Genomic DNA, 18,659 nt, shown 5'->3' on the forward strand with positions numbered 1-18,659 from the left:
TTGACACATAAATCAGCTTTCACTGTAGGCTTTCCAATTTGGAGGGCTGTCCATTCAGATATTAATAGGAAGCAGACAGTTGATGTTATTCACACTAAGGCCTACAAAAGTCTACTTCATCCATTTGTTTCAAGTTAGGAAAATCTGAGTTTTAACAAAACAGTATGCTCTTTCTCCACTTTCACTTACAGTCTCAACAAAGATATGACATCAGCAAGCGGCCTGTATTCTGTTTCTGTATTCTGTTCTTAACAGCAACACAATGCAAAAAGAAACTTTAGTCTCTTGCTAGTTCCAAAGAGAGTTAATTCCAACACATTGTTTGATAATGTATCAAAAGGTTAGCAAATGTCAATGTTTGTTTACCAGCAACAACTTAAAAAAAAAGATCAGAAATACAAATTCGGTCCATCCATTTTTTCCCTGGAGAATATATAAAAACCCTCGTATCGGCAGCTTGTCCTCACAACTCTTCTGTCTGCAAGGGACCCATTGCAATAAACCCCCCCAGCTGAAACTGTTCTGAAGTAACAAGTACTCAAAAGCAGTGTTCTTTACTTTAAAAGAAAAAGCATTATTTTGAAAGGAAGGTATTTGGGCTAGTAGAACATTACGAGTTGTTCTTAAGAGTTTACTTGCCACCAAGTAAGTTAAAATTTCATATTTATGTGTGTGCACATGTACATATATGGAACTCAAGCAAACAAACTCCACAGCTGTTAATGAGAAATAGGATAACTTGGTAGTTGCTTATAACAACATTTAAGTAATTTTTCTTTACTTAGCCAAAGGAGAGGGGGAAGTCAACAACTATCAGCGACTACAAAGGACTCAAATAAGCACTCCAAGAATTTAAAACAGAGCACAGAATAGTTGCGTTTAGAAGAATACAAAAATTATTTGGCTGGTGAGGAAGTTAAGAGCAGCTTTACTAGAACTTTCGTGTCGCGAAAGAAACACTCCACACAGTTCGAAGCGCAGGTAGAAGGCCGGCAGCGGCCAGCGCGTCTCCAGGTGTGCGAGCGGCCGCACGGATGAAAGGCGAGGGCCGGCCACGGTACCGGCACTGTCACCGCAGGGAGCCCCAGGGCAGGGGCGGCAGCGATCCGCAACTCCCGCCCCACACCTCGAGACGCGGCTCCGCCCCCGCGCAGCCCTGCGCACCACCCCCACTGAGCGCGCGACGGGCAGGTCCCGCCTCCGCCCCTCAGACACGGCGCAGGCTCCGCGCCGGCGGCCGCCGGAGGTGCGAGGGCGCGTAGGGAGCGGGCCCCTTCGCGGATCCCCTCCGCACATCCCCTCCGCACTCCCCGGCCCGCTCCCGGCTGTCAAACGAGACGACCGCGGTCGGCGGCTGCTCCACGCCGGCCCGGCAAGGTGCTGCCGGGTCTGGGCGGCCGCGTGGGGCTCAGCGGGGCCTGGCTGCGCGGGCGCGCATCTGTCACCGCGGCCCCCAGGCCTGGCGGCGCACGTGGGGCGGCGTGCCCGGCCCGGGCTTTGTGCCGCCAGGTGACGGGCAGCCAGGCCCGCGGAGCCATCTTGGGGCAGGCGGCGCCCCCCGGCCGGCGCTCACCTGCACGATCTCGCCCTCGGCGCTCAGCGTGGCCCCCGCGCGGGAGAAGCGGCCCTGCAGCCCCGTGGTGTAAGTGGTGTAGTCGCCGCTGGGGCTGGACTCGAAGAGCACCACCTCCACGAACGCCGTCTCCTTGCCCAGTGTCGCGCCCGGCGCCGCGGCCAGCAACAGCCCGAGCAGGAGCGGCGGCGGCACGGCCAGCCCCGTGCCGGCCCCGCAGCCCCTCATCGCGCGGCGGGGGGGAGCGGCGCCCTGCCGCCGCACATCGCTCTCAAGCGGCTCCAGCTCCGGGGCCGGGCTCCCGGGCGGGTCAGCGCCCCATGATAGCCGCCCTCCCGCCGCGCTGCGCCCCGCTCCTCGCCGCCGCCTGCCCCGCGCTCCCCGTCCCTCGCCCCGGCTGCTCTCCGCCCTGCCAAGCCGCTTCCCTTTCATCTGCTCCACGTGACGGCCACCGCGGGGTTATCCCCGCCCCCCGCGCCGCGGTGACCCGCTCCGTCCCTCCCTCCTTCAGCGAACACACGGGCCACGGACCCGCCGACCGAATCTTTCGCGGTCGGACCACCCCACCCCAGCTTCGCGCGGGGACCGAGCGCCGCCGGAGCCTGGGAGCGGGCGGAGGAGCCCGGCGCGGCCCCCGGGAAGGCCCTGCCGGGACTCGGCTTCCCACGCGGCCGGGCCTGTAGGCCCGGGCCAGGCGCGCCCGGGACGCGGGCAGCGGCCCCGGAGGCCTGTGGCGCACGTCCGGGCCCTTCGCGCCGCTGGCGGGGCCGGCGCCTTGCTCCTGCGGCCGCGGGGCTGGAAGGGGCCGGCCGGGGGACGCCGCAGTGCCTGGACGTGATGGCTGCGGGTCTGCAGCCCCACCGGTAGTACCCGGCCGCGGGCGGCTGGGAGCTGGGCCCCGGTAACCGAACGCGACCAAGGCTCCGGTTCCCTGGGGAGCCGCGGCTCCGGCTGGGATGGGCGCACGGCGTCCCGCCAACTCTCGCCGTGTCCGGCAGGCACCAGCGCCCACTCGGCGTGCGGGGGCAGGAACGGGTTATGAGCTCCTCCAGCTCGGTTCCCGAGAGGAGATCGGGTACCCCGTGCCCTTTGGCGTGACTGTTAGTGTAGTCTGTGAAACCACTGCGTACGATGTGGAAAAAGTGGACGGGTATTGACTTTTACTCCAGTCTAATGCTGCAAGAACTGCATGGCAGCTAATGAGACATGATTTTTTTTTTTTTAAAGTACATCCAGCTGTGTTGTGGAACTCATTAGCACAAGATGTTACATAGTCTAAGAGTATAAATTAAGTTAGTTACAATGGGAATGAGACAAACTGATACAAGATCCCCTGTTGGTTATAAAGCACAGTGTTTGGAAGCAAACTCCAGCTTTGGGATGAGTCCCTAGCCCACTGACGGGAGGAATAACACCACAGTGCAAACTGCCATCTCTTTCCCCTAGTATACGTTGTTACAACTGAGGAAGCCATAGGGGCATCCTTGGCATGCAGTCAGCAGCATTCGGTTAAAAATCATTGAAGATTTTTTCAGTCAAGAAGGGGTCACAGGGACAAACACTCTGGGCTTCTACCACAAGCCACGAAATGCTCCCCAAACCAAAGACATCAGTACAATGGATCGAAGGCCACAAAACTACAACATGCAAAGAAGGAGAGCTGGAAAGGGTGCCACAGGTGTGCTAGCCTGGTAGCAAAAGAGAACACACTATGCAAACACGATCAACTCATGAATTCTCTGTTATGTTTCATTAAGATATAAGAAATGCATAGCATCTAGCATATTAGATAGAAACATTTTAGTCTCTTTGTGCAAACTATGTGATTTTCCTTTACCAGTGAGACAAATGCCTGATGCTTAGGCAACACAGGGAATCCCTGTGAATTCCTGAGATACAGTGCGAATTTTTCTTTTTTAAGACATCCTTAGAAATGGCCTAGAAATAGGGCCTCTCCAGCTTAGGTTGAGTTGGCAATGCAGAAGTGCCAGGCAAATGCATCTGGAAACTAAATAATGAAAAATACAGCAATGGGGCTCTCTATAGCAAGTAGGTAGCATCCTACCCCTAAAATAAAAGTTGCTGAAGATCTGATCCACCCCATTAAACTGCCTATATCACTGGACAGTAGACATAGCAAAACCACCTTTGCCTCATAGTTGTACACCAAGAGGGGACATGCAGCACTGAGAGTAACTTAGGCCACCGAGTTCTCTCTGCTTGGGCAGAAATACAAACGAGGTAGCAGGAAGAGAATGGACTGTCTATCATCAAAGCAATCAAATATTTCTAATTCGCTTCCTTCCCAGCTGGCAGCATACAGCTCACAATTCAGTTATGTCATAATACTTTAGGTATACTTTCCTTGTTTCCTCTCCATAACAAACTGGGGCCCAGGGTCTGAAATATAAAAGTCTCACGCATTTATAACTACAACTGAGGACAGGAAGAGCTTTGATTTGAACAAAATGAAAGTATGTATAATGCCAAATGGTCTGAGAAAGCATGCCCCAGGCATCACAGAAGAGGGCAATTCACACTAGAGGATACATTTGATAAAAACCTTATGACATCTCATTTCCCTTACAAAGAAATTAATATTATAGAATTCTCCTCCCTCTATACTGCTCTTGAGAGAAAGCAATGTTATTAAGTACCCATATACTTCCATTATGAATGTTACAGAAAAAGGCCAAAACAAAATTATTTTTGTTTGGAGAGCTGGAATATTATACAGGAAGTACAGCTCTGCAGCTAAGGCAAGAAAGCAGCACCAAGTAGCCACTGCCACCCTGTCAGTCACTATTGCCATTTGATGAGGCAGGAACCCAGCTTCCCTGGTAATTGAAAATACATTTGGCTTGATGTCTGAAAGCTGCTTTCTGTCACATCTGTGCAGTCAGACACAAACAGAGCATCACAGTGGAGAATCCCTTCTAGAGCCTCTTTTAGCCTCGTTTCATAATTAAATTAAACATATGCTACCTGCCTCTCAGCCTTGCTGTTCTTCTAAACTTATTACCTGATTTTACCTAACCTTAAGGGCAGAACAGAGGTCCTAAGATAGTACATTCTTGCAAATTTTGTGAAAATTAGAGGCTTGGAACTCTGGGTACTGCAGCAGTATCCAAAAACATGAGGGAAGCTACAGCAGCAGGAAAACATCTAAGAAACATTTTTTCCAATTCTGATGCCCAAAGAACAGTCTGTTGTTGATTTTACATTTTTTAAAGAAAATCATCCATTCTAAATTGTATCCCATTTAAATTTCCCCTTCATATACTGCAGCATAAATTCTATGATTCTATAACAAAGGAAAATATTAACCTTTTTCAAATAAACGTAACTAATGAGCATGGATTAAAAGTATTTCAACTACTGTGAATTTTGAATTTCCACTTGATTGAGCTTGTCTTCAGTATCTCCCAGAACTTGTTTGTGGCATAGTTTCTCTTTCATTCACTTTAAAAAGAAAAAAAAAAAATCTTAAAAGGGGCTTCTCGGGTACATTAAATATTATGATGCTTACTCCTACAATTTATCATAAATCATCGGATAAAACTAGAAAAGCCAGGTGTCTGTATTTCCATGGGAAGGGGTGAGGGCAGCCTGTTACTGCAGGCCGCGGCGAACTCCCCCCACTGGTGAGCACTGACCGGAGTTAATAGAAGGTTAACTGATGTGGTAATGGGAACTATGGCTGAGAATAAGCTCTATGTGAACAAAATTGCTTACATTTCAGTAGAACAACCTGGTCTTCATTTCCCTTTGCTCTTTACACTTGCCACAGCAATAATCCCAAAATAAGAAAGTCTGGATACTACCAGTGGATATTAAACAGGATTAAGCTGTTTTAAAATTTGTCATTCTAAGTATTCTTTGTAATGGTTTATGTTATAAATTTGTAGAGATACAAGTCAGCTTACATCTGTTCTGCCCAAAGGAGGTGTCTGCCTTTTGCTTCAAACTGTGGTGAAGAAAAAAGGGCCCTAATATATAATTACAAACTACTTGACTTACCATCTTCCTCCTATACTACAGATATTTATTTTGCATTACCCTTGGAATTCTGTGCTGTGATGACACTCCAATTTAAGAAGCTGGTGACGTATCAGAAGTCCCCTTACGTAAGTTAAAGAACAGCATAGAGGGATTCAGGACATACCTTCACTGCACAGTGCAGTGTGGTGACATCTACACTAGATTGAAATGAGCAGCAGAAGCAACCTCATACCAGAGTTCTGCACAATATGAATGAGGTTTTGATGATCAGTTTTTCATGAAAGCATTTCTCAAAATAAAACTTGAAATCCTTCTTTTCACAACAAACTACCTGAGAAGTCCTCATACCAGACCAAGTATCCACAGGACAAATAAAGAGAGCTGTCCCATTCATACTCCCACATCTGCCTTTCCAGATGATTTCTGTAACTGGTAAATGACTACTGTTCACATTCCCTACCTGTTTTAACATCATGGTCTGCAAAGGCCAAGACTACTACAGTTTATTTCATAAGCAAATGAATGTGCTGTACCTCCTAATAAGCAATAGAAACAAGTGACAACCTTCCCCTTGTGAATTCAAGACCATACCTGCCCTTGTTCATTACTAAGTGAAACTATTATTCTAAGCCTCCGGGGAAATGATTGCACAGCACAAGGGAAGGCTTAGGACTGAACGAAAGCTTCAAATATATCCGAATGCTTGATGAGTCTCCATTCCTGAAGCAGCATCAACGGTTTCACCTTTTGATTCATGGAGATGCTTCTCCAACACTTCTGAGGTCATTTCTGATGTTGCACTTCGGGAAGATGCCGGGATGCACCGAGGCAGAGCAGCCAGCAGGTGACCTCCTAGACTCAAAAAGCCAGGCGAGTTCCTTTACCCTTCGGCGAAACACACCAAGTGTGAGTAAAACATTCCAAAATATCTTCGGAAATATTAGTTTGTATTAAGGATGTCTCCCATAGCCTTTCATGCAGTCGAACTTCACTATTCCAATATGGAACAGAAATCCAACTGTAATGGACAAAATGTTTTTATATTCATGAAAAACATGTTTTCATAGTTATCATCCCTTATGCCAAATTAAAATAACAAACTATTGTAACTTGACAGGTCAATTAAGGGCCAAAAAATAAAAATCAGCGGAGATTTATATTAAGGAAAAGTGCCACACAGCTGTGGCTTTGCCTCTTGCTGTTTAAATTTTGGAAACACAATTTATCGAAGTAAACAGCATTGAAGCAACACAAATTAATCATTAGAGTAACAATGACAACTTTTAATTATAAAAATTATTTGAACAAAGTTCCCTGTTAGCCTTTGTAAAGTTAAGGTTTCCAATTTCTGAAAAAAATGTGTAGTCTTTAAATCTGTATGAAGGCTAAACCTTCTGATTGGGGAACCCTTCCCTCTGTATAAATGTAACTGTCTGCTCAAGGGAAACGATAATAATGCATGAGGCCTGTAAAATTTTAGTATGTTAATTGCACTTAAAATACCATTATTTAGATTACTACAGCCTTTTATTTTTGCAAACTAACATAAAGTACAAGTCTAACATAAAGTACAAGTTTACATGATGAGTAACACAGTACAGACATGCATGATGCAATCCTTCAGGGTCCTCACCAAGCATGATCATGTTTAACATAGAAAGAAAAAATAATACTAAGAAATAACCTCAGGAAATTGTTGTTATAGGCTGTTTGATCATTCCCTCTGCCAAGGCACATGGGACAGAATAAATTTTGAAAAAAATCCACATCCATTCATTCTTCAAGAAGTACTCTCAAATGCATCCACACAAACATCTTCCACTGAGCTCTTACCCCTCTAAAATTGCTCTGTATTATCTCATTTCCACTAAATTCTAGCATACTGTTAGTCTCATATGTTTAATTCAGAAATACTTAGTTTCTTTGCTCATAATATTGAGGAAGAATTCAATGCAAATAACACACCTTGCATATTTCAGGAAGTCATATTTACATAAAATTGAAATATTGACATTTCTGTATTTAATTCAAAATTTTGTTAGTGTTTCTGGAGTAAATCATGATACAAGTCACTGTTCATGCAGCCCTTCTTCAAGCAAACCACTATTTAAAGTGAACAGTAGGTAAACACCACAAAATAAAATTGAAGCACATGATTTAAATGTGTATCAGCTATTAATACTACTGGATCATACTAATGCAGTGGGTAAACCCTGCACTATGGAGTAGTTCCATGTGAAAGCCAACAAAGATTTCACCACTTCTGACTATCAAAAGCAAAAAAATATTCTTAAATTGTGACTGGCTAAAATGAAGAACTTACTACTTTAACTATTTATTTATTCATGGAAAGACAACTATTTATTTCAGCATAGGTTATTTTATTAAAGACTCAGCTAAGTTACAAGATCTAACTAGCTCTTTTAATTAATCAGCTTAGAGCACTGCATTTTCCATATTCTACTACTAGCACACTATTTAATTAGTAGTAAAGAGCTTTAACTGTCCCTGACCATTTACATAAGAGTTATCATTAAAGGCAAGTGCTAACACAGAAAAAAATGAGGCTGCCAGAAAGGACATACAATAAACTTGTCTCTCCTGTGAGCACTGGCTGTTCCCCTGCACCCCTGCACCCCCTGCAAATTCTAACAGCAGCCCTCACACTTTGGGTCATGCTGAACCTATGTAGAGATAGAACCAATTCTTATCTTGGCATTTCCTGATAATTCTCCTGTCTCTGTCTATATTTGGTCCCTCATGACAGCTGGAGGCAGGCTTCCACGTACAACATGCAGACCTAGGTGAAGGCACCTAAATGGAACTATAAGGAAAATATTTCAAAATGAGAAAATAAGAAAGTTGCCAGGACTCTCAGGGACTCTGAACTTCTGTCATGGTTTGAGACAGTACCTAGATGACAGATGCTCTCTGTTATTCCTCCACTACCCTCCCAGGGGAATATGAAGAAGAGAATAAGCGAGTGAGACTTTAAGGTTGGAAGAAAAATACTAGGAGAGGTTTAATGAATAATAATATTGATAGTGAATTACAAATATATATAAAATACATAAATATGGAACTCGCCCTCCTCAGTTGGTAAGTACTTCCCAACCAGAAAAGCCCCACACTGGAGTCAGCAGCAGATGGAGATGCCCAAGTATAGGGTTCCAGTGACAGGTCACAACAGCCTTAGACCACCTGTGCTGGCCCTATTTGGATAGGCAAAAGACAACCTGTCCTGATGATTGATGTTCTTCTCCAGTGCAGAAAAGAGCAGCAGGAGCAAAGAAAGAGACCGCAACACAGCTAGCACACCAGCCACAGAAAGTACCAAAGGGCTCATTTGGGAGCCATTTTATACTGAGCACCACAGTCAGGAACACTGTGATTGGTCCATTTGGGTAACCTGGCCCGCCCTCTCCTCCCCATAGACATAACTGCCCCCCATTGAAACTGCCACATCAACAGCCTAGCAGCTGCTGGGGAGCTCCTGGGCAGGATTTTTTGATCCTTGTCCTCTCAAACCAGAACAACTTTGAAAGGAATTTCAAAGCCTAAGGAATCACTAAGAAATAAGAGCAGGTATTTCTTTTCAGAAGTTGCCACTGCTCCAGAGAAGAGCTAGCTTCTGCCCATAGGAAGTAGTCATCAAGTTTTCCTAAGCACAAGTGTTTGTTTACCTTCCAGAATATTTTCCAAGAGGAGGGTTCAGTTTCCAGGATGTGCAAACAGACAGCTACCGGAACAGTTTTTAGTCATGTGAAATTTCAACAGTTGGCTGTTTTCCTCGGAGAGCTTGCTCAACATGTTAAATACTAACACAGAATCGAGACCACAGGCTGTGAGTTAAGCGGGACAGCACTACAGCAAACACGTTCTGCAACATAACAAAATGATGCAACATCTCAGACAAGTGCAGTACCTTTCCCTTTCTTCTTTTACTTCTGATTACCACCAACAATGTAGCACCACGCAACAGCGTATCATAGAATCATAGAATTGGCTGGGTTAGAAGGGACCTCAGAGATCATCAAGTCCAACCCTTAATCCACTACCGCTGCAGTTACTAGACCATGGCACTGAGTGCCACATCCAGTCTCTTTTTAAATATCTCCAGGGATAGAGAATCCACTACTTCCTGGGGCAACCCATTCCAGTGCTTGATCACCCTCTCAGTAAAGAAATTCTTTCTAATGTCCAACCTAAACCTCCCCTTTCCCAAGTAACATCACATCTAAAGACAGATCTCACAGTGCTCAACTCTATCTTCTAGTTAAAATCTTAATAGCATTTGGAAATTATGTTAAAACATGGCATTTTCCAGAGCTTCCAAATCCCACATATTTTGCATATTTCTCTGGTCTACATTTCCCTAGCAGCATTTTTCCTAGCAGCACTCGGAATAAAACTGCAGGGAAACACTGTGCTTGAGGTCAAGCTAGAAAGAAAACAGTCAAAGAGTTAAAGGACTACAGCATGGAAACAGGTATTACCATCAGATAGACCACAGCTAGGTGCCAGAGATACCAACAGCTATATCTTGGAAAGAGAAGCCAGAACAGCAGAACAACAAAACAAAGTCCCAAAGTAAGACACTAAGCAATCAGAACCTCCCCTTGTCCTGTGGGATTGCATCACATATCACCTAGCTGTCACACCCAGAAGATTCCCTGACCTGAGCTTGCCTCCCTGGGCAGCTGATCAGTGCTGTCTAATTCCCAGGTGGAGTGTCACAGGGGCCAGCAGAGGACACAAATCCTTCCAAGGACATCCAGTTCCTATGTATAAAAAAATGTTTACACAACCAGTGTTTGCAAACCTTTCCAGTAATGTTTCATTTTCACAGAGCTAGCAGCACAGGGTTGCTGGGAAGCAAGCCTTTCCTTCCATCTACTGCGCTGTGCGTATCTTGTCTTCTTTCACACTCCTGAGTGGTGTGCTCCAGTCTCTGAATGTATGAGAGAAATTTGGTCCTTAGTCTGACAGAACACATTAAATAAAGTGATCTAATCTCAAAATACTGACTTTCCCTTTATAATCGGCATTCTGTGAGGGTGGGAAGGGGAGATCACCTTTTAGATGAGAGTGGGGATTAGCAAGCTGCTTCTACACTGAGACCTCTGCTATTTAATAAGCATGTCAGTTTTCTGGAAGAAGCAGTAAACTGGAAAAAAAATAGCAGCTGCTACAAAATTGTATAGGTTAGGTAATTTCTTGCCTGAGACCACAGGATTCTTGAATGTCAGAGGACCCTAACAAAATGAAGCAAATGGGAATGACAAATTCAGAGGGAAAAAAGATACTATGTAGATGCAAGGAACATCTTGCTCAATAGGTTGCTTGATCTTGAAATTTACTATTTCATTAGTCCAAAATGAGGCAATATCTCATAGACCCTACCAAAAAAAAATCTGTCATCTTGTATTCTGTAACACTAAAACACACACAAAAGGTTAGAAGACATGAACTATGAGATAATTTTGCTGCCAAAAAATCTCTCATGCAGAAAGGTTGCTACGGGAGAAGGCAGCAAAAGAGATTCTTAAAAATTAAGTTACGCAGTTGCTTCACGTGCATCTACAACTGGTATTTGGAAAGTATGCTTCCCACCTGCCTTTTTTATAAGGTACTGCATTAAATTGATTGCTACTAAGCTACCACTAAACCTGGAATAGGGCACGACCTCTTTGAATGCAAGCAATGCTACTAAAATTACAATTGGAGCTCCAAGGTGAGCTTCAGTGCCTATGACTGCTGTGAATTCCAACTTCTTTTCCTGACAAAAGGCTTTGCAAAATCTCAACCTCTAGCCAACTTTTAGAGTATCTTTGTCCAGAAACACTAGCAGCATTGTCTGTGTTGTCTGTGAATGAGAATCAAGACTTCACTGACTATGGTGATGGGAGAACTGGTTCTATTGGGATGGGAAGACAAAGAAGCCCTCTGTAAGTGCATGTGATCTCTGTCACAAGGTATATGCTGCCAACTGATTCTGCCTGTAGTGGCTTGAACACTGCAGGGAGGAACACAGACAGAACTCCAGTATTAAGTTCTGAAGGGACTGTAAGAAGAGTTGTAACAGGAGGCAATCAAGATACAAGTGTGATGGGATCTCCCCCTCACTACACAAGCAGCTGGGTCAGAGGACTAAACCATGATCCAAGTAAGAATCTTTAGGCTGTGCCTGTGGCTCACTGCACAAACCTAAAATGCAACTGAGAAAGATGCACTCCCACTTGAGTGTAATTCTGGGTAGCAACAGGGACCACTAATGTATGTGGATGGCACACAAGGACAAGGAACTGGAGTGCAAGGTACAGGTTTGTAAGGTGCTTGCAGGAAAGTCGGGGTTTAAATTTGGACTCACTGGATCTTTTCCACACTTCCCTAAGAGATCGCTGGAAATAATCATAGAGGCCACTGAGGCAGAGTCTCAGTAATACATATTAATGGAGAAGACATGACAGCTCAGCCAAAAATTACTTTTCTGCAGGAGTTTTGTGCAGCAATGTTCAGAAAAGGCAAAGCCAATATCCCTTCCTACAGCATATGGATTGGTTAGTAGCTCCATGAGGTAAAGGATACAGGTTCTGCTCATTCTACAGAAGTATGACATTTTTTGCCAAATAAAAGGTGGATCATTGTTCCTACTAGGAAACCAGACTGCTGGAAAGTGCTATATCCTTTATAATTACATTGTAGTGATGACATTTAAGAGCAAAATTAATAAAAAGCTCAGTAGAAACATTATGGGTTTGGAATGACCTGAGTTTAGGCTACAAAACAGTTCCCTTTCTCTTTTAATCAGTTTTTGATACAAATCTGGGAATATTCCAGATGTTGAGAGCTAAGGGCTCTGGGCCTCCTTCCAAGTGTTTTCATACACACATTGGGCAAACAAGCTCTTTCTCAAACTATGCTTTTTAGGTGAACTATTCTCTACAGCTTCTTCTATTTTCTTTCTCTCCTCTGTTCCCCCTTTTTATCAAACACAGATAACATTCAACTCATATTTCCTTCTCTGTATCTGATATTACGCAAGGGCAAAGCCTTACCACCTTTGTTAAACAAAACTATTTCCTTTGGTGGGTTGGGCACCTGGAACATAAAACATAAAGCTATGTTAGCAGGAACTAATGTTGTTACTGGCAAGACAACCAACAGTATCCTCACTGTCACATCCTTCAGATAGATGGTGGTACTGAGACATCAGTAGGGTGAGAAGCATACTTGAGTAACAGAAGTACTGTCATGTGGATCACGGGCTTGAATCCAATGACTGGAAAAAAACCAAAAATACAAAAAATGGAATGTGTAAACAGTGAGTTAAAAAAGAAAAGAAAAAGATGTGGAAATCAAAGCAGAATTAACTTTTAAAGTATTTTAATGAAACCTTTCTGAACAGGTGTCTCATTGCAAGAGTAGCTTTCTTGAACTCTTCTTTGCCATTCATTTAATCAGTGACTTAACCATATACTTAATAAATGTCTTTATGTATCATTATGGTAGTAAGATATTTGTAAGCCTAAATGTATTCTTAGTAACTACCTCACAGCTAGTCTTATCACTGCTACTGAAATTACTCAACAGGATTAGGCTGCAGGGTGTCATGCCCTTCTTTTTCCAGCCATTACTGCCAACACTAGGCATGCTCATGGATGCCATTGTTACCTTCAGTGAGTGGACACCTCCCATGCCAAGAATGGCTGCCAGCCCTGTGTCTGGTCACACATCACTGTGAAGTGACCCATGTGACATTACATGTGTTTATCTCTGTATTTCTGAAGTTTATTCACAATCACAATTGTTGCAAAAGGAAAAAGAAGCTTTTGTTCTGGTTACATTTAAAATTAACCAGGAAAATTAAATCACAAACAGGAAGTTGGGATTTTTCTTCAGTCATAATGCTAACAACTCTCTCTATATATACATATATATATGATAAATCACATCATCGGTAGTCTGCAGTATAAATAACAGAAAGCTGAACAATCGGGCAGTTTAACGTTTTTGTCTGTTGTAAAAAAGGGCAACTTACTTGAAATGAATGTCTGAAATAAGAAAAACGTATTAATACTGGGCCTGCATTTTGCTAGAAAACAGGGTTTTTATGGTGAATTAGAATTATAGAAAAAACACGAGTGCAAGCCCAGAAGAAACATACAAAGGAGAAGCAGATAGTTTTCCATGATGACTATCTGAGGGGCTTAGCAGGACCAGAACAAGCAAGGTTTTTTGCACAAAGACTAAAAGCTTTATCCAAAAGTCACCATATTTTTCACAAAGTTGTCAGAGTAGAAAGGTGAACTCACAGCCTTAACCAAATGTCACGGTGCAGTGAGCAGGGAAAGAACAAACACAAACTCACAAATGCATTTTGTTCTTTGTATTATGAAAGCCTGGCAGAACTCCAGTGCTGGAGTAGCGCCAAACCAGCACACCAGTGCCTTTGAGCTTCTAAAGCTCATGTTTTTCCTTTACTGTTTAACATCTTAACTAATTTAAATTCAATCTACAAAAAGATTGCAGAAAGAATTGCAAGTGGGCAAAATTTCAACATTTCCTAACCACTCAGGTTGCGGGCAACCTCCACAAGGGAAGCCTGGGACGCTTGGGGCACAGAGCTGAGGTCGGCACTTGAGCAGCAACCTCGTGCCCTAGGTGGTTGTGGATTGCTGCTTGCATGCTGCTGAACTCCTCCATTCGAGGCCTTCTGCCTACACAACTTCTACTTCCTATAGCCCCACCCTGGTCCCTCAGGCCCACACGCACAGCCAGGCCCGGGCAGTGCCCACTTGCCACAGGCCCGGCCACAGGGGCAGCGCACAGAGTCCTGACCGCTCTCACAACTTCACCTCAGCAACTACTGACTTCTGCTTTTTTATTCATTTGAGCCCATTTTTAGCCTATTCTCGCGGCATCTGTTACGGCTCCATTCTTGGCACTTGTGTTCACAGCAAAGCTCTTCCTTCGGGTTCTGCTCGGGACTGCCAGGGGCCAATGGCCGGGGGAAGGCGGTGGCTGAGGTGCTGCACCTGCATCACCCCCTCCCACATCCCCTCAACCGGAGCGTCCCCGCCAGCCGCACGGGGCCCAGTAGGGCGCAGCCCAGCGACATGCCACAGTGGGCCGCGACGGCGAAGAAGCCGAGCCGAGCCGAGCCGAGCCGAGCCGAGCCGAGCCGAGCCGAGCCGAGCCGAGCCGAGCCGAGCCGAAGCCCCGCCCCTCCGTCGATTGCCCTGGCCCTGCCCTGCCCTCCTCCGCCCTCAGCCTCCCCCCCCCGCCCCCCCGCGCGCGTTTTCACCTCCCCAGCCCCGCGCCTGATGCAATCCACTTCACTGCTTGCTCCCAGATCTGTCCTAACGTCACTCCGCCCCGGCCAATGAGCAATAGCCACGGTAGTGGATATCCGGGCGGGGCCGCCAGGAGTGCAGGCGGTCGTAAGTGTCGGGGCCGGAGATCGCCGCAGCCCGTCCCGTTCGCCCTGGCCATGGCAGCGTTGGCCGGTGCCGCGGTCTCCCGGCTGCTCCTCATTCCTAGCAAGGCGGCTGAGACCCCCTATGCCGCCGGCCGTCACCTCTCCGTTGTGCTGCCAGCAGGAGCAGCTCCCAGCGCGCCAGATCTGCAGACCCCGCAGCCGGCCCGCAAGCGGCAACGGCTGACCCACCTGAGCCCGGAGGAGAAGGCGCTGCGCAGGTGAGAAGGTTGTGCGGCGCGGGGGTTGTGCGGTGCGGGGTTCTGCGGAGCGGGGGTTGTGCGGCCATGTGCCGCCGCGTTGAGGTCGCCCTGCCCCGTAGGAAGCTGAAGAATCGCGTGGCGGCCCAGAGCGCCCGGGACAGGAAGAAGGCACGAATGACGGAGCTGGAGCAGCAGGTGCTGGAGCTGGAGGAGGAGGTAAGGGGCCGGGTGGGCCCACGGGCGGGGGGCGGCCCTGTAGCCAGTGCCGCGGTCTTCTTGCTCACGACTTTCTGCAGAACCAGAAGCTGCTGCTTGAGAACCAGCTCCTGCGGGAAAAGACGTGTAACCTTGCCCTGGAGAACCAGGAGCTGCGCTGCCGCCTGGGTCTGGATGCTCTGAAATCAGAGGAGAGCGAGTCCCAGGTGGGTCTCTGCCACGCCGCTTGCTCGGCTCCGAGAGCTGCCGTGCGTCAGGTGATGACGGGGGCCGGGCCGGGAGTGGGAAGCACAGCAGCCCCTGCGTGGGGAACTCTCAGTCTGGCACCACCATGCTGTTGAGGGGTGAGGAGGGGGGCTTCATTTGCCACAAACGTGCTTGTCCTTCAAGTGGAGGTGTACCTGCAAACTGCCCAGGTATCCTATCCGAACTGGAGTCCCCTGATAGTGTGGGAGATAGTGAGCTGACCAACTCCAAGCTGACTTTGGATTATTTTGTCTGCTCTTCTACATTGTTATAGAAATCGAGTATTAACTGTTAAAGTCACATATGCCTTCCTCAGAAGAACAGAAGGTATAGTTGAGGGTGTCAAGCTGACATCTAAAAGTGGTGAACAAAATAAATGTGAAAACATAACGACGTTTGAAGCAATTTCGGAATTACTGTCACCTTCAGGTTCCTGCTTCACAAGCAAGTGAAGAATGTAATTTTGGAAGCCTTTGTAGGAAGAGCATGATCTTCAGCTTTATGTACTGTACTGTCTACTAGAACACTTGCGTTGACTGACTGCATTTTTTTTCCTTGAAGGCTGTGAAGGAATCACAAGTGGATGAGATTAGATTGGTGACCGGGTCCGCTGAGTCCGCAGCACTCAGACTACGTGTTCCTCTGCAGCAGGTGCAGGCCCAGCAGTCACCATTTCTGATAGCTTTCACATGGATTCTGATGGCAGTGATTCTTCAGACTCAGAGGTAAGCATCCACTCCTATCCAAAAATACCCATGAAATTTGGAGCCACTGTAGATTTAAGACAAAGTCACTGGATGATTTTCCACAGTTGGCTTATTTTAAAAGTCTTGGAATTCCATGCCTGTGGCTCAAAACAACTGCGTTGGGCTCTATCCAGTGGAGTACATGAGTTCATGAGACTCGGTAAAACTTGCAGCTCTACAATCATGTTGGGATATTCTAACTTCTATGTGAGGGTTAATAGATGCCACAGCTATCTTTTGCTAACAGCAATAGGCTGTCATTCTAAACCAGTATTTTGTTCTGCAGTCTGATCTCCTACTGGGCTTTCTGGACAGTCTGGACCCAGAGATGTTTCTCAAATACGCTGATTCAGAGTCAATGTGTCTGGAAAAGCTGGAGGAAGAGATCTGTGGAGAAACAGATTCCATACCAACCCCCACCTCTTCCTCTTTGGGGTCCCCATCAGCTAAGCTGGAAGCCATTAATGAACTGATAAGGTTTGATCACGTGTACACAAAGCCCCTAATACTGGAGATTCCCATTGAAGTGGGCAACCAAAGCAATATGCTTGTGAAAATTGAGGAGGTGTCTCCCTTTCCATCTGAAGACAAAGCTATCCCTGAGACCCCAGTCTCTGTCAAAGAGGAACCTGTAGACAGCTTCATGCCTGAACTGGGCATCTCTCATCTGCTTTCCTCTCATCATAGCCTTGCAGCCTCAAGCAGTCTCTTGGATGCCTGTAGTGACTCTGGGTATGAAGGATCCCTGTCGCCCTTCAGTGACATGTCCTCTCCGCTTGGCACTGACAATGCCTGGGAGGATAGCTTTGCCAATGAACTCTTTCCCCAACTGATCAGTGTCTAACTCAGTAGTGTTAATGCCCTTTGGATAATGATCCTGTCAGGATAACAGGATGTGCCCATTTGGGATGGGCTAGGGAGAATCAAGTGTGTTCAGAGAAGTCTTGCTCATTTCAACTCCTACTCACGGGTGGAGCAGTGGCCAGTGTGTTTCTCCTGGTATAAAAAAGCCCCGTGTGTCCTGTTCCGACTTCCCCCCTGTCCTGTCAGTGTTGGTTTATGAGGGAGGAAAGGTTTGTTTCTTGGTAACTTGCCAATTCTATGTAAACCTGAAAATGTTTTCCATTTGAAATTATTTTCTCAAAAAAACCTGCTATGGGATATTCACGTATAGACAACCGGGTTAATACTAGTCTGTACATCTTTCAGATTTACTATGTAAATGCTTGTTTTCCATTTGCTATTTTAGAGTTGCTTTCTCCATTTAATATTTAACTGAATTGGTGCAATTAAAATGTAGTGCAGCTTACTGACTTTTTGCCTTGGATATCAAGTGGGAGAGATGTTCCAGATGTTAACACAATTGTTGGTTTAAGTGCTTTTTCAGGGCTTGTATTAAAGTGGCAAAAACCTGAGGTGTGGGAGGGGAGGATGGGACAGGAGGGTATTGTCACTAACATTAAAGATGACAAGACTGCTTTGGGTTACAAACTAGCAGTCTATCTGTCAGCAGTAAAAAACAGTGCAAAATAGCAATCTTATATTAAAAAAATTTAATTTTTAATAGTCTGATAAGAATAAGCTGTTCTATTTTCAAGCGGGAAAATAAGGATGACTGCAAGAGGATCCTCAGTACCTAAACAAATATTTTGAGTCCAAAAAGCAAACTGGTAAGACTAGAAGAGTATTCTATCCTCCAGCTGGAGCACTGGATGTAGAATAGTGTCTCAAGAATTAAACTTCTATGCAGAATAAAACACAGCCATCTAAAAAAATATTTTAGAAAATTTATTGAAAACTGACATACAAAGGGTGATTTGGTCCTAAGAGAAGACAGACCAGAATCAGATCTTCCATATTTAAAAATAATTTCTTTCCTAATACTGCATCATGTTTACCATCTTGCTTGTAAACAGCATTAATAAGTATTTTAAGGAAGCCAACAACAAGTGAAATTATTATTAATAGAGAAGTTTGAAAACACCCAGTTGGTCATTCTTGCCCTCTCTCAATGCTACAGCAAGGACCTTGTCCACTCCTCCTAAATGCTTGAACCCTGCTCTAGTCTGTGCTTCGAACCATCAGTTTAAGTGATTCAGCCTTGTTCTCTGCTACCATAAGGGCAGAAATAAATTATGAAAAAGTTAAAATGGATGTTTTCTACCAAAGCAAATTTCTTGGACACAGTTTTTGCT

General features: G+C 45.5%; 2 protein-coding genes across 3 annotated transcripts in view; one reads left to right on the forward strand and one right to left on the reverse strand.

The window, feature by feature from the left end:
* ZNRF3 (zinc and ring finger 3) overlaps window positions 1-1,744 on the reverse strand; it is a 67,681-nt gene extending 65,937 nt beyond the window's left edge. The window contains exon 1 of the mRNA XM_030460648.1: window positions 1,574-1,744. The gene's annotated coding sequence lies outside the window, so the exon portion shown is untranslated. The remainder of the gene's footprint in view (window positions 1-1,573) is intronic.
* Window positions 1,745-14,989: 13,245 nt separating this feature from the next.
* XBP1 (X-box binding protein 1) lies at window positions 14,990-17,775 on the forward strand. 2 transcript variants are annotated; one of them, XM_030460924.1, is made up of 5 exons: window positions 14,990-15,274; window positions 15,376-15,472; window positions 15,553-15,729; window positions 16,280-16,443; window positions 16,751-17,775. In XM_030460924.1, the coding sequence occupies exons 1-5, from the start codon at window positions 15,069-15,071 to the stop codon at window positions 16,935-16,937; spliced, it is 831 nt and encodes a 276-aa protein (XP_030316784.1). In that variant the 5' UTR covers window positions 14,990-15,068; the 3' UTR covers window positions 16,938-17,775. The 2 variants fall into 2 exon arrangements, with proteins under 2 accessions (XP_030316784.1, XP_030316785.1); XM_030460925.1 differs by having other exon boundaries at window positions 14,992-15,274; window positions 15,553-15,678.
* The last annotated feature ends 884 nt before the right edge of the window (window positions 17,776-18,659 follow it).

Source organism: Calypte anna, chromosome 15, assembly GCF_003957555.1.
Source record: "Calypte anna isolate BGI_N300 chromosome 15, bCalAnn1_v1.p, whole genome shotgun sequence".
NCBI lineage: Eukaryota > Metazoa > Chordata > Aves > Apodiformes > Trochilidae > Calypte > Calypte anna.

What these genes read in the sequence shown, in the direction of transcription:
- XBP1 (XM_030460924.1), top strand. Translation starts at nt 15,069, where the DNA reads ATGGCAGCGTTGGCCGGTGCCGCGGTCTCCCGGCTGCTCCTCATTCCT. An exon ending in GAGGAGAAGGCGCTGCGCAG is followed by an intron (nt 15,275 to 15,375) that starts GTGAGAAGGTTG and finishes CCTGCCCCGTAG; the next exon opens with GAAGCTGAAGAATCGCGTGG. An exon ending in TGCTGGAGCTGGAGGAGGAG is followed by an intron (nt 15,473 to 15,552) that starts GTAAGGGGCCGG and finishes GACTTTCTGCAG; the next exon opens with AACCAGAAGCTGCTGCTTGA.